Source organism: Durio zibethinus, chromosome 1 (genome assembly GCF_047325235.1).
Source record: "Durio zibethinus cultivar Kanyao isolate XHJ-2024 chromosome 1, ASM4732523v1, whole genome shotgun sequence".
In the NCBI taxonomy this organism is placed as follows: domain Eukaryota; kingdom Viridiplantae; phylum Streptophyta; class Magnoliopsida; order Malvales; family Malvaceae; genus Durio; species Durio zibethinus.
The window spans coordinates 4336789-4351128 of record NC_143162.1 but is presented as its reverse complement, the minus strand read 5'-3'; the positions used below and the strand labels follow the sequence as shown (position 1 = coordinate 4351128).

General features: G+C 32.8%; 2 protein-coding genes and 1 non-coding gene across 8 annotated transcripts; 1 reads left to right on the top strand and 2 right to left on the bottom strand.

Annotated features, from left to right (window-relative positions):
* The first annotated feature begins 2049 nt into the window (after positions 1–2049).
* LOC111311769 (uncharacterized) lies at positions 2050–3951 on the top strand. Of its 5 annotated transcripts, none has more exons than XM_089759863.1 (3): positions 2051–2186; positions 2282–2331; positions 2434–3951. In XM_089759863.1, exon 3 carries the CDS (start codon positions 2436–2438, stop codon positions 3822–3824), a length of 1389 nt encoding a protein of 462 aa, XP_089615989.1. In that variant the 5' UTR covers positions 2051–2186; positions 2282–2331; positions 2434–2435; the 3' UTR covers positions 3825–3951. The 5 variants fall into 5 exon arrangements, with proteins under 5 accessions (XP_089615984.1, XP_022767190.2, XP_022767191.2 ...); XM_022911457.2 differs by having other exon boundaries at positions 2256–2331; XM_089759858.1 differs by having other exon boundaries at positions 2050–2186; positions 2282–3951.
* Positions 3952–7397: 3446 nt separating this feature from the next.
* Positions 7398–7470, bottom strand: TRNAR-UCU (transfer RNA arginine (anticodon UCU)). The gene has a single exon. It is a non-coding gene; the product is annotated as a tRNA-Arg (tRNA).
* Positions 7471–7911: 441 nt separating this feature from the next.
* On the bottom strand, positions 7912–13871 carry LOC111311768 (pyruvate kinase 1, cytosolic). Of its 2 annotated transcripts, XM_022911454.2 has the most exons (17): positions 13739–13871; positions 13504–13619; positions 13295–13391; positions 13099–13196; positions 12563–12718; positions 12133–12210; positions 11853–11984; positions 11638–11718; positions 11496–11567; positions 11305–11394; positions 10835–10979; positions 10523–10611; positions 9696–9791; positions 9491–9558; positions 9185–9284; positions 8468–8527; positions 7912–8353 (listed from the first exon to the last, which is right to left on the bottom strand). In XM_022911454.2, the coding sequence occupies exons 2-17, from the start codon at positions 13570–13572 to the stop codon at positions 8201–8203; spliced, it is 1584 nt and encodes a 527-aa protein (XP_022767189.1). In that variant the 5' UTR covers positions 13573–13619; positions 13739–13871; the 3' UTR covers positions 7912–8200. The 2 variants fall into 2 exon arrangements, with proteins under 2 accessions (XP_022767189.1, XP_089615971.1); XM_089759845.1 differs by lacking the exon at positions 13739–13871 and having other exon boundaries at positions 13504–13714.
* Between the last annotated feature and the right edge of the window lie 469 nt (positions 13872–14340).

Here is a 14340-nt window from a genome sequence, read left to right as displayed (position 1 = left end):
TCACCATAGAATTAGAACTATCGATTGGATTGTTAAAAGGCTCCTGGACAAGGGCATTATGGTCCCCATATTTGTTTTTGACTGCTAACCAGCTGTAACCAGTTTTCTAAAGGTACGTTTGGATTCAAACGAACTTCTTATTTGGCCCAACCGTCTCGTAGAGATTCATTTGAATCCAAACGAATTGGTTCAATGGGCTCATTCTCATCATATCATTTGTGTCATTTGTTCATCAGTGAAAATTTTTGAAGTGGATGACTGTACTTTTTCATATTTTTTCATTTTACTCGTAAGGTGGTCTGATTATTTTTCTGAAAAGTTATGCATACAATTAAAAATAAGTCTAAAATATTTAATTTTTGTTTATTATACATTCGATTGCTTTCATTTGAAAGTTTGTGTAAAAAAATTCAAAATATTCTTATTTAATATTAGGTTCCACACAGTTTAATAAAACTTGGATACAAGTATTTTTTAAATTTTGGTTTACAAATGTATTATGTGATATATATAAATAAGTTTTGTGTTTTTTAATTATTTATTAATTTTATAAATATTAAATAATGAATTTTATTATATACAAATCTAATTTAATATATATTTTTTCTTACTACATTTTACGTCACTATCACTACCTCTACTGTATTTACATTTAAATATATATTCTATTATTAATATAATTATTTTTTCTGTTACTATTATTTTTAATTTTACCATCATTTAAATGAACTTTAAGTAACGAGAGGTTGTCATGAATTAGGAAAAAAAAAGAAAGTCGAGACGTAAGTCCAGCATGTGTTCTAAAAAGTCTACAAAGCTTCAAGGGAATTTTACTTATTTTGGGCTTGAAAATTACAAAATTTTAATTAAACAAATCGATTCAGAATTCATTTCACAGCACAATAGGAGGGATTCCATCGCATTGTAACAAATCCATGGGCCTTCATTTGGATTAATGTCAAATGTAACGGACCATATTTTAATGTAAACATGATCATATGATTATTTTAATTGAAGTGGAAATCCAGCTGAGTGTGATCAACTTTGTTTCTACATTCACATAAAGTAAGCTCAGCAGACTTTGGTCTAAAGATGATGTAGCAGATTAGACAGTTAATTTCTAATATGGAATTAATATTTAATATAGTTTTAAAGTTTTTTTTTGTTCATTATATAGTTTTAAAGTTTCCAAGTTTGACATATTTTCTACGTCTAATGGGTTGCCAAATGCCAAATGGGCACTATGATTGAGACTTTCCAACGTGATTTATAAATCATAAAGTGCACCTAACTAGAAAGATAGGTCCCAAATAGAGAAACAAAATAAAAAATATAATTGAAAATGATATACTACCAGACAAATATAACCTCATGCGTAATTATTAATTAAAAATTACATAAATTTATAATTTAATTTAATTGATTTATATAATTATATTTAAAAAATATTTAATAAATTTAGATTAAAAAGTTTTAATATCTATAATCTATTTTCTTATTTTCTAGTTACTATCTCTTTTGTACCATATGTAATTTTTTTATTGCAAAGTAAAAAATAAAATTACTATTTATTGGAGATTAAATTTTTTAAATTGAGAATTGAAAATATGATTTAATAATCATAATAATAAAACCTTATTATTGATAATTGCATTGTACAATGAACCATAAAGAAACCTTATATTTTATCATTTGTTTATTATTATGTCACCTTCAACGCCTTGGTTTAATAAGAGAAAAGACATGAGAAGGAAAATATATAAGATGAGAATTTAAAAAGGAAAAAAAATACAGTTTTTTATTGGCATTTCGTTGGATGTGGAGTTTTAAAATCATTTTCCCCTCCTAGTTTTGGAAAATACTATGGGTTTGCAAAGGTATTTTTTTTTTAATATAAAAACCGGTTACGAGAAAAACCAAAACCAAAACCATGGGCCAGTTTTCCTAACTCAGCACAAAGAAATAAACCTTTTGCCAAACTAAAACCGGCTGCTACGTACTCTGTATACTAGCTCTTTGTCACTTTCTGTCTTGCCTATATCTCTCAATCTATTGCACTCGAACTCTCTCCACCTTTTATTTTCTCTGTTACACTATTAAAATTCTCAAAGAAGAGCAGTCGTTGCATTTTTTTCTGGTGTAGAAGAAGAAGTTTTCAGGTGCCTGGTGATTGTTATAACTCAATGGTAGTCAGTTCTTTATTGGGTATGTCTTCTTTTTTATGTGTTTCAACAGTTGTATAAATTTCCTGATAGGAATTTATGTTTTGTTGTCTGTTAAGCATTCAGAAAAAGTGAAAAAGTAGAAGCCAATGACATTTTCCTCGACAGGGTATTTGAGATCTTCAATAATTCTTGTAAGAGCTGTTTTTACTGTTATTCTGAATGGAAACTAATGCTTTGCCTGGTGGGATGTTTTCTGGGATTGGTTCAGGAATGTTAGGCCTTGAAACGCCATTACACCCCCAACAACAACAACCTCAAAACCTCCAAAGTGCCCAAAACCCACATAATTTACATCATCACTCACAAATGGTTGCTTTTTCTCATCGTGAAACTGACCACTCACAACACCAGCAATCTGTTAAACAAGGCTACCCTTTTGTTTCCAAAACCAAACGAACATCCCCTCTTAGTGATGAAGATGAGCCTGGTTTTACTCATGACGATGGTGCTGCTGATGCTAAGAGAAAGTTTTCTCCATGGCAAAGAATGAAATGGACTGATAACATGGTTAAGCTACTCATAATGGCAGTTTATTATATTGGTGATGAAATTGGATCAGAAGGGAATGATCCTACTGGCAAGAAAAAAGCTGGTGGATTATTACAAAAGAAAGGGAAGTGGAAGTCGGTTTCGAGGGCTATGATGGAGAAGGGGTTTTATGTTTCACCACAACAATGTGAAGACAAGTTCAATGATTTGAATAAGAGGTATAAGAGGGTTAATGATATACTTGGTAGAGGGACAGCTTGCAGGGTGGTGGAGAATCAAAGCTTGCTTGATACTATGGATTTGTCCCCGAAAATGAAGGAAGAAGTTAAAAAATTGTTGAATTCTAAGCACTTGTTTTTCAGGGAAATGTGTGCTTATCATAGTAGTTGTGGCCATGGTGCAGCTGCTGGGACTAGTGGTACTAATCATTCACCAGAGGTGGCCACTGAGACATCCCAGATTCAGCACCAGCAAGCTCAACAACAACGATGCCTCCATTCATCGGATAATGCTCAAATTGCAGGCAATTCAGGTAGAATCGAGACAGAGGTACCGAAATTGTCTAAAGTAGGCAGTGAAGAAGAGGGTGATGATGAAGATGATGATGAGGATGATGATGAGGATGATGATGAGGACGTTGAAGAGGCAATGGATGGACACTCAAGGGGTCAGGAAGATGATGAAGAAAATGATGAAAAATCTTCTCGTAAAAGGCCAAGAAAGGGAGCGTTTGCAATGTCATTGTCACCACTGATGCAACAATTGAGCAGTGAAGTTATGAATGTGATACAAGATGGGTCAAGGAGTGCTTGGGAGAAGAAGCATTGGATGAAGATGAGGTTAATGCAATTGGAGGAGCAACAAGTCAGCTACCAATACAAAGCATTCGAGCTTGAAAAGCAAAGGCTTAAGTGGGTGAAATTCAGTGGCAAGAAAGAAAGGGAAATGGAGAGAGCAAAGCTTGAGAATGAACGAAGGCGGCTTGAAAACGAGAGAATGGGGCTGCTTGTTAGACAGAAGGAGTTGGAGTTGGTTGATCTTCAGCGCCATAATCGGCCTCAGCAGCATTCTTCTAACAAGATGGGAGACCCATCTAGCATCACTGTGTAAAAATGTAACATATGATAGGGGGGTCACACTAGATAGAGATTTTAGATGAGATAGATACTTCTTTGCATGAAAGGTTTTTCAGCTTTTGTTCTTTTGAAATTTATTTATGAAATATAGTTTTCTAGCATATGAATTCTATGTTTTCAAGTTCCATCGTGAAAAGAGTCTTGGCTCACACATGTCAATTGTATTTTATCCAAGCCTATGAACAAATTGACCATATAAACTTGTCTTCATTGCCACTAAAGAATAATCATATTCGTGAAGTGGTTGAAGAGGTACATGGAAAAAAGAAAACTACCGCCTTTTTTGATGGTTTTAATGTCAAAATGATTAGTTAAATACAGTGCTATTGTGTTGAAAACTTGAAAGTTTCATGCGCTGGCCTGTGAATATGGTAGTAGAAGTACCCACTAGAAAACAAACTAAATTTGAAACTTTCTTCTAACAGTAACAAGGGTGGAAATTTCCTAAAAATCTAAATAGAAGCCTTGTCATTCTCCATCAAGCAAACGCAAAAAAATAAAATCTTTAAATCCCGGAAAATCCAGAAGGATAAGGAATAATTGGTGTCCAAAACTTTGGAAAATCCAGAAATATAAATGAACAAGGACAGCATAGATTATTTTTATTTATTTAAATGTATGTAGACATATAAATTTACGGTATTTAATCACTGATATGTTTAAGCTATATATAAAATATATAATATAATTAAGATCTCAAATTATAATAAAGTTAACATTTTTAATTAAATAATTTGATAAATAATGTTATAAAGTATACTAACAAAATATTAAAATATAAATTAAAAATTTTATCACTTTAAATTAATTTTCTTCAATTTACAATCTCCATCTTTAAGGTCATTTTTATACAAATGTAAATATAAATAATTTTAAAAAAATTTATTAAAAAAATAATATATTTAAATATTTAAATAACATACTAAAAACTTACTCTATTTCATAGCCCATAACAATAACATCCAATGTTTCATCAATTTTAAAAGCGAGAAATGTATTTATAGTTAAGGTTGGTAGTTCAATCCGGAATTGACGGTTTCGATTTGACTCGATTTTTTAGAGTTGATTTTTTTTTAATCAGGTTTCGGATCAGGTCGGATATTATTAAAGAAAAATCGTGGTTAGGTTAAGTTCGGATTTTAGTTAAATCTGATTCGATATTATATAAAAATTTATTTTTTATTTTTTAATTTATATATTTATATTTTAAAAAATAATATTTTATTAATTTTGGATCGGGTCAGTATGATTTATACAATATTAGATTCGGATCGAGGTCGGATATAAAAAAATAAAAAAAAATTTTGAGTCAAATACGAGTTCAGGTTTTATTGTCATAAAATTAAATCGAATTCAGAACGAGTAAAAATTCGTCTTGACTCGATCTGTTGTCAATCCTGTTTATAGCTGCAATGATCTGCATAATTCATTAATATATTTATAAATATATATATCTAAAAATTGGACTACTCATTTAAACTTGAAATTTCACTCAAATTTAAAAAAAAAAAGGCTTAGATATAAATTTTAGGTCGATTAAATTAACGTAAGCTTAAATTTTAGGCTCGGGCTACCCCTTGTGTATGACATTAAGGTCAAAGTTCATCCAAACCTGGGTCGAATAATTTTTATATATTTATAATTACATTATATAAAAATAAATATATAATTAAATAATGTGTTCATATTAATACCATGTTTGTATGTATCATTTCATCCAAATATCAAATTAAATTAAGTTATTTTTTAAATTTTCTTTTATTGATTATTTATTTTTTTCATAGTTAAAATTTATTATTAAAAATACCTTTTAAAAATTAAAATATAAGCGGACTCAGACAAGCCTACGCAACTCTTTTGAAAATAGATCAGTCTTAGACAACAAAATTAAGCTTATATTTTAAGCTGTATCGAGTTCGGACAAATCTAAAGCTTGTTAATATCATGTTTAGATATTGTTTATGTATGCATCAATTTTGCATTAACATTCATACTTATAAACTAAGACCTCAATATTTGGAGCGAAAAAGAAGCATGAAAGTACTAAAGTAGAGGAACACAACATGTACATGTCAATTCTAATGTTTTTGTATGACTGTCGCATGTAAAGCCAGTGGAACATCATTGCATATTTCATTGTCACTAAAGGCTTGCAACTAAATTTGCCGATTACTATTTCTAGTAGTATAATGGAATATAAACTATATTTGAGAAATTAAATTAGCGTTCTTGAAATATATTTGTAAGCAAAAAAATAAAAAAAAAATACATTTAAAATTTTAAATTTAAAAGATATATATAAATTATAAGGAAATCCATTTTAAAAAGATAATATATTATTACATTTGAATTTTTTAGATTTTAAAAGATATATATATATTATTAGAAATTTTATTTTAAAATATAATATTTCTATATTTGAGATTCCTTTTCCTGCTGGGACAGACTCAAAACCATTTTTAAATTAGAGTGCATAGATAACTTTTTAAATTTATAAATATAATTTGAATTTAAAAACATAGTAAGTGATGAAACTAATAATAATGTAGCACAACATATTTATAGGTTTATTAAATGATAATTAGAAAGTATAAATAATTTTTAAATTTGAGTTAATAGGTAGCTTTTTAAATTGATAAATATATTTTGAATTTACAAAAAATAATAAGTGATATTTGTGATTTCAAATTTTAAAAAAGTTTTAAAAAATTATAAGAAATTTTATTAAGATAAAAATATTTTTTTGAGATTTTAAATTTTGAATTTTTTATTAAGTGATTTAATTTTGAATTTAATTATTCACTTTTTTCAAGTTTAGTTCATATTTTCTTTTATAAAATGGATAGCGAATGTATATAGGAGGATAAAAACTTTTAATTTGTGAATTTATAATTTGTGAATTATCTTGTTGGAGTGTTTAAAATATGGATAGCATAAGAGTAAAAATCTAAAACAATGATGAGAAAGTTATAAGATTACGTTACTTTACCTATTTATATGTAATTTAATTGTATATATTTATCTTTTTAAATTTGTGAATTATCAAATTAAATTAACACTTGATTTAAAATATAATAAAAATTTAAATAACTAATGATTATTTTAAATACATTTATTTAATTGATAATAAATAATACAAAAATAAAAATTATCCTATGTGTCAAATAAAAAAAATTATCTACTTAATTGTTCATATAAATAAATCTTATAAGTTAAAAAGTATCTCCTAATGTAATACATAAATATGATTAAAAAATTAGTATGTGTTAAATCTTGGAAAATCTATGAAGAGAATATAAAAAGCATTGAAAAAAAAAAAAAAAGCTCTTAGGTATAAAAAATTTTGTCCCATAAAGAGTCGTCGAGAATCCAGGATGAATGCTGGAAAATCTAGAAAGTAAATTGTCCCATAACGAGTTGTCGAGAATCCAGAAAGGAAGGATGAATGCTGGAAAAGGATGAATGCTGGAAAAGGATGAATGACGGAAAATCTAGCCAGAAAGGAAGGACAAAGGATGAATGAAAAATAAGGATGGGAAAAAAAGATCACGCCTGGTGGGACTCGAACCCACAATCGTCTGATTAGAAGTCAGACGCCTTATCCATTAGGCCACAGGCGCTGTTGTTTAAATTTTTATTTTTCATCCTTTATTTTTATAAATTTTAATCTATACTCAAGCCGGAATAAAAAAGTTATTAATATTAATATATTAGGCATAATTAAATTTAGAGCTGCGAACATAGTTTAAATACTTAAAATATTATCCACGAGGGACGAAGACAGAAAGGAAGACAAAAACCGACAGCCTCGTACAATACTGAAAACAACGTCGTCCTCCACATTCTAGCCTTCGTATTGCTCCGTCCACATTACTAACTAAGAATGATCATCCTAGATTACACAAAGTTAGAATTGGCTAAATCTAACACTCAGAATTTAACCAGTTTAAAAGCGTAGAATAGAAAGCATTGGTCTGAGAGAGTGACATTAAAGACAAAAATTACAGCATGCATTGCATTTAACTGTCAAAACTGATCCACCACCTTTATTTGGAGCTTAATCAAGAAAAATTTTTTTTTATTCATTTGGAACCAGGTATGTGCTTTACCTTCACATCAGTTGAAAATGGGGAACATGGCCCATATTTTCCATGGCAATCATTTCGGATACAGTAGAATAATTACCGGAGACTGTAAAAATTTACATATTCTTAATACATTTCAAATCCATGCGTTCACCAAAACCTGGGGATAATACCTCGCAGGTGCTACCAATAAAGTCATTCACCGCTTTCAAAAAATCAGGACGGAAATATCCCAAAGAGGAGAAATTGACAAAAATGATTTAGTTTAATCTTCGAGCTCGATAATCTTCACAACAGACGCATCCCCGACCTTCTGGCAAACAACTACTCGATCATGCGGCTTAATAACTCCTGCAGCCTTCCCATGGTCAAGAGCAACCTTCAAAACTGACTCATTTGTTGCGCTGGTAGACTCCGCCTGCAAAACAAAGCAGAGCGATATTAATTCTCCAGTACAATCTAAATGTATAGGAATGGAAGTTTCTTTCAGTCTTGAAGAATACAGTCACAATGAACATAAAGCAGTACTTACGGGATGTCGTGGATCAGCAAGCATTGGGAAGAGACCTCTGACACTGAGGGATTGCCTTGCCTGAATGATTGGCAACAAAAAAAAGATGGTTCCATTAGGACCGACACAAGCATATGAGTCGCAATAAACATTCCAACAACACATCATTAACTTCTATAAGTTAACTAGCAATGTCAATTAAAGTTGGGAATAAAATTATTCCGACTTTTGTGACAGAATTATACCACAAATTCTTCTTTTATATGACTACTGCAAGGCATTATCTACTGTCTGAAAAAGTCACAGCTGTTATAAATGGTTTAAAGGTAAAAACCAAGCTTAATAAAACAAAAATATCTTCTTGCAGTGATGACAAAATTAAATTGCATTAAAAAAAGAGAGGGCTTTTTCCATATTAGTGTTATAAATCACCAACTCGAGGCATAAAACATAAATTGAAGCGAAGACAAAACTTAAGAAGGCATTCCATCAACAACCAGGTCATCCAGCAAGTTCTACTAAACAACACGTCAAAGAGCTCAAAAGACCAGCCAACACAATCATTTCGTATATGGCAATGGATCCATTTAACACTTTACTATCACAAGCACAACTCAGGAGCAAGTGTTTTCCCACTTTTGGACATGCTGACGAGGACTCCTACAGAGACTATAAAACAAACAAAACTAACTTTTAAGCAGTTACTGGGACATCCAGAATTCAGGGTGACAGACATACCTCAAAGGCCCCACTGAAGCTCCACCTCAATTGATTTGTCTTAAGGCGAGGGATGACAACTGAGAGAACTGGCATTGTTGGCCTGTACTTCGCAATCAATCTGGTATATACATGGAAAACATTCAGAAGCCATATAAATGAATCAAGATCTACATAATATACAATATTAGTAATGAAATTAATACACCTTTGACAAGTTTCCATTAATACCTGCCCCCCACCACCTCTTGGAGGGTGACTGGTGAGAAAAGAAAAGAACAAAACAGCTCACATATAATTAAAATTAATGATATAGCAATCGTATACCTTGCAGCTCTCCCTGAGGATGTGAAGCATATAATAACTGATGCCTTCACCTTAATTGCTGCTCGTACCTAAACAAGAATTAAGCCAATCAGAAACACATTTGCAGATACACACTCATTTTAGCAATACTAGAAGTTCGTAAAGGCCACTACGATATACTGATAAAAACATGTATCAGAAGAGTAGCATTGTGGAGAAGAAATACCGCAGAGGAAGCAATGGATTCCAAGTGGGTCATTGGCTCTCCAACATATTTGACAGTTTTTTTGAAATACATGTCCTGGTTGAACACCTTCTCTGCCTGTGAAATTTATAATAAAATTGGAAAAACTCAGCTGAAAATGCTTAGCAAATGGAACATAAATATCAATGCCTTCTTATTTTAACATTTCCGGAACATTAAGTGCTCCATCTCATTGACATGCATGGCAAGTTAATGGGTAATTGATGCAATATGCAATAACAAACATAAAGCATCCAAATTCCAAACCAAAAGCTGATGCATGAATTATACATTCCTGCAAAAAAAGGGCACTCATGCACAGGTTTTTGGTTAGTATGGTAGAAAGTCAAATTTCTTCAGAAGGATCATTACCAATGGAAGACCACAAGTAAAACAGGTTTGAAAGTGTTGCAAGTTTGGGTTTCCCTTATTTGAAAAAGTAAGTAAAACCTTAGCTGAACACAATAAGTTGACCGGAGAAACATATGAATATGACTCTTGTCCCTGTGAAGGTTACTTCATTCATCCACAGGTATAGCTTTCCAGGAAAAACAGAAAAAGTGCAGTGTTTTTTTACCCCTTATGAACCACAGTAAGATGGACACCCAGGCCCCAACCAAGCATCAGGATATTAAAAACAATGTCTATATGAGTGTGTCTTGTGAGTCAAAACTCAAACCCATATTAAGCCTAGTATATTTCAGGTCTATAACAGTTTGTTAACGAGTAACAAGGCCACAAGTCTCCAAAGTTGGAGCTGCATAAGTCAAGAGATTCATGTATGCACATTTACGAGAGATGGAATTTACCTCAGCACAAATTTTGCCAACAATAGAAATGGTTTCAACAGGGTATAATCCACGCAGGGTCTCAGCACCAAGAAGAATAGCATCACTTCCTGCAGCCATCAGAAAATGGGACAATTAAAAAGATGAGTTTAAACTTGTGTTGTGGATTTGTTGGAAACAGTGTCAGTTTCCAACTCCATTGAACAAAATAAGAGAATTTTCATACATCAGTGAAATCGCATCACATATGGCATGTAACCATAAATAATTTGAAAGACATCAATGAACAAAGTCTAAAGCAGCGAATGCCCACAATAAAGCATTGAAATATACCATCAAGAACAGCATTGGCAACATCAGTAGCCTCAGCACGAGTTGGCCGCAAGTTGTCCGTCATACTGTCCACAACACGAGTGACAACCGCAGGCTTTCCAGCCATGTTACACTTATAAAGGGCAGCTTTTTGAAATAAGAACACCTGCAAGGAAAGGGAAGTTAATTACCAGCAAGCTCTAATAAATAGTCACATTAGGCCCCACATCTACATATCAAATTAAATTACACATTTAAAACTAGGACCAAGAATCCAAGCAAACTAAAAATCATTTACAAAGTAAAGTTATATATTATGGAACAGATGGCATGATCCATTCAAGAAGATAAATTTTGCAGCAAAACTATTGCAACATATTCATAGCCCTGTACAAATTGGATCTCTACCATTTATATAGACCAATACCATATTTTATAATAAGAACTTTAAGACCAGCAAAAGGAAATATGGTTCAAGTTATGAAACTGACCTTCTCGGGTGGGAGATCAATGCCCAAATTTCCCCGGGAAAGAATGATACCATCTGCTTCCTGTAGGATCTCATCAAAATGGTTTAATCCCTGAAAAATGAAAAAAACATTAGTGTCACATTCTTATTCACAGCATGTGAAATCAAAACGCACGTATTCATTGTTCTCAGTAAATACAACATCTAATGCACCTCTATGTTCTCAATCTTCGCAAAAATTTGTGTCTGACCAAGGTCACCCAACTTTGAAAGGAACTCACGAGCCTACAAAGAGCATGCAATCAGAAAATGCAGAAAGTCAAGAAAAAACCACATAAGGATAGGCAATACTTACATGGCGAACATCTTCTGCGTGTCGCGTGTATGATAGTGAGAGGAAGTCAATTTTGTTTTGAACTCCCCAAGAACTTATAACCTTAAGTAAGTATTACCAGATCAGCAAAGGGACTCCATGGAAAATATCAGGGCAACAAGCTAAACCTTAATAAGAGAGAGGTGACTTTCTCCATTACTATAATCATTAAAGGCAACAACCAACGATAAACTTACCTCCTTGTCTTTATCAGAGAGGGTAGGCAAATCAATACGAATTTGAGAGGCATGCAAAGTGAACAATGACCCAGCCAATGTTGCAGAGTTCTTTATCACACAAACCACATCGTTTCCTTTTACCTCACTAACCTGCACAATTTCAGTCACAATTTAGGCAATGGTAGGTGCATAAGAATTCTCATTGTAAAGTTCAAATCCCTAATTAATCAACCAACAAATAGGTAGTAAACAAACACAAACAGAAAGACACACTCATATCTGGCTCCGCTTTACTTACCTCCAGCCATACAGATGTGGTTTCACTCCCAGTAAACAGGTACTGACCTATAAAAATAGTGTCTCCCTGCTTCACTGCCTGCAAAAACAAGATTGGATGGCTTTGTCATAAAGATTGCATGAAGAAACAGGACAACCACCAGCAAATACAAGTTCCTTTGAACTAACTGGAAAAAACTGACACACTAAGTTTCCATTATCAAGAATCCATAACCACTGTGCACTAGCCAATGCATGCCTCCCAAACCCTAATTAAGGAAATGCTGTATATAAAAGCTATGAATGTACAATAAAATCAGACATTCAAAAAAAATTATGTTTTAAACCTCAGAACCAAAAGGCAAAAATACAAGGCTTATGCAGATACTTTCGCAGGGTGCATTACATGGGATACACAAAATGCAATGAGAGGTAGTGGACTAGCTTTGTACCTTTGACAATCCATCAAAATTGATTGGCAATAATTCCGAAGAGGCCTCTTGTCCTTCATCCGGTGTCAAAATAACTGTAGCATCTGCCTGAAGTGAGATGGCTTTCTCGCTTTTATTAACAACCTGCAACTCAGCACCCACAGTATCCAACATAACCTGAAAGGAAAAAACCAAATAGAAATCACTTTATTTTCTTAAATTCCATTATCTTCGTCAAAGCAGTGAAAGAACAATCTGTACTACAGTAACAAACAAAAAACTACCCATTGTTTGCCACACTCAATATTCAGGAACAGGCAACTCCCTCCATCCGGAGCAAGGCATGAAATTACTCAAAAATTCACATAAAAGATGTCCTAATAGAGTAATATCAAAAAATCATTTTAAAAAGAAAACATGAGAAATTATTTTGTTTTCTGCGGAACACAAAATTTGCAAATTAAGACAGACAATTTTCCAAGGAAACAAACAAACAAACAAGAAGCAAACAAAAGTTATATAACTAACAAAAATCTACCAAAATACACAGAATATACCGCACAAAGCTTCTTAGTGAGCTTAACGGCTGCCTTTAAATTTTCTAAAGTTTCCTGATGATACTCCGGGTCATGCCACGAGAAATCGAACCTAGCCACTGCCAAAACCCCAAAAAAAAAAAATCAGAAAAAAAATCTTATTTCCAGTAATACAGTAATAACTTAAAAAAATAGAGTGAGGCAGCAAATACCGTACCAGACATTCCAGCTTTAAGGCAACCGGAAATAACATCCACGGATCGAGACTTCGGACCTAAAGTTCCAACTATCTTTGTCATCGCCGGAAAAAAACTCTGGAAAAAAGAGTACAAACGAATCAGATTCCAAACCTACTCGTATCCGATCAGCTTCCTCACAAAAACAAAAACCTAAACAGATTGACTTGAAAATGAAAGTGAAACTTACAGGCTTCGATGGCTCCAAGATTGAAGCCATCCTGATTGGCTCTTCTAGAAGCAGATGACTCGAATGCATTTTTTTCGCCGATTAAAACAAAATAAATCGATTTCCCTTCTTTTCTCCTGACAGAAAATCGTTTATCAAGAGCTTTCGCGTTAAAAGAATGAAGGGATTTTTTTTTTTTTTTGGCTGCGTAAAAACTTGAACCAAAGAATATGCTTTTGTCCCGAGTAAAAGTTACCTTTTATCAAACGAAGTACAGGAAACCTGATTCCACCCCAACCAAATGACTTCTTCCCAGATTTTTTTTTTTTCTTTCTCACTGCCAACTTGAAGATCTTTATTTCCATTAATTACACGTGGCGAATATCAAGTGGTTGGTTTTTAACGGGGCGTGATTCTGACAGGGTTGCTAAAGCGTGAATCGTACACTTTCTTGGCGAAGGGGATAATTGATGTTACGTTGCCACTCAAACACCCTGCACGTGTGTAAAACGGATGGTTTTGATTGGATGGACGGAGTGGGGTAGATGTTTGAATATAATAGCTGCAGCGCTTTTGGGCGAGTAGGTGATAGTGATTTTTTCGAGGAGCGGTAAGAGTTGTAGACGTTTTCGAACGGCCGAAGGTGTAAAGTTGATCCGCACAAGGAAATGTATGCTATGGAGAGTTAAACCGAAACTGAATCACGTAGGCGTCCAATTCTGTGGGCTGTCGTTTTTCTTTTTAATATAGGTGTTCGGTTGAGAGGTGTTAGGTTGGGCACCTTTTTTGAGTTGATTCGGAAAGTGTGACTCAAGAAATGGGCTCATTTTGTTAGGCCCAAACTTTGGAGTCAAAATC

What these genes read in the sequence shown, in the direction of transcription:
- LOC111311769 (XM_089759858.1), top strand. Translation starts at nt 2,385, where the DNA reads ATGGAAACTAATGCTTTGCCTGGTGGGATGTTTTCTGGGATTGGTTCA.
- LOC111311768 (XM_022911454.2), bottom strand. Translation starts at nt 13,572, where the DNA reads ATGCATTCGAGTCATCTGCTTCTAGAAGAGCCAATCAGGATGGCTTCA. An exon ending in TCTTGGAGCCATCGAAGCCT is followed by an intron (nt 13,392 to 13,503) that starts GTAAGTTTCACT and finishes TCTTTTTTCCAG; the next exon opens with AGTTTTTTTCCGGCGATGAC. An exon ending in TTGATCTCCCACCCGAGAAG is followed by an intron (nt 10,980 to 11,304) that starts GTCAGTTTCATA and finishes CTTTCCTTGCAG; the next exon opens with GTGTTCTTATTTCAAAAAGC.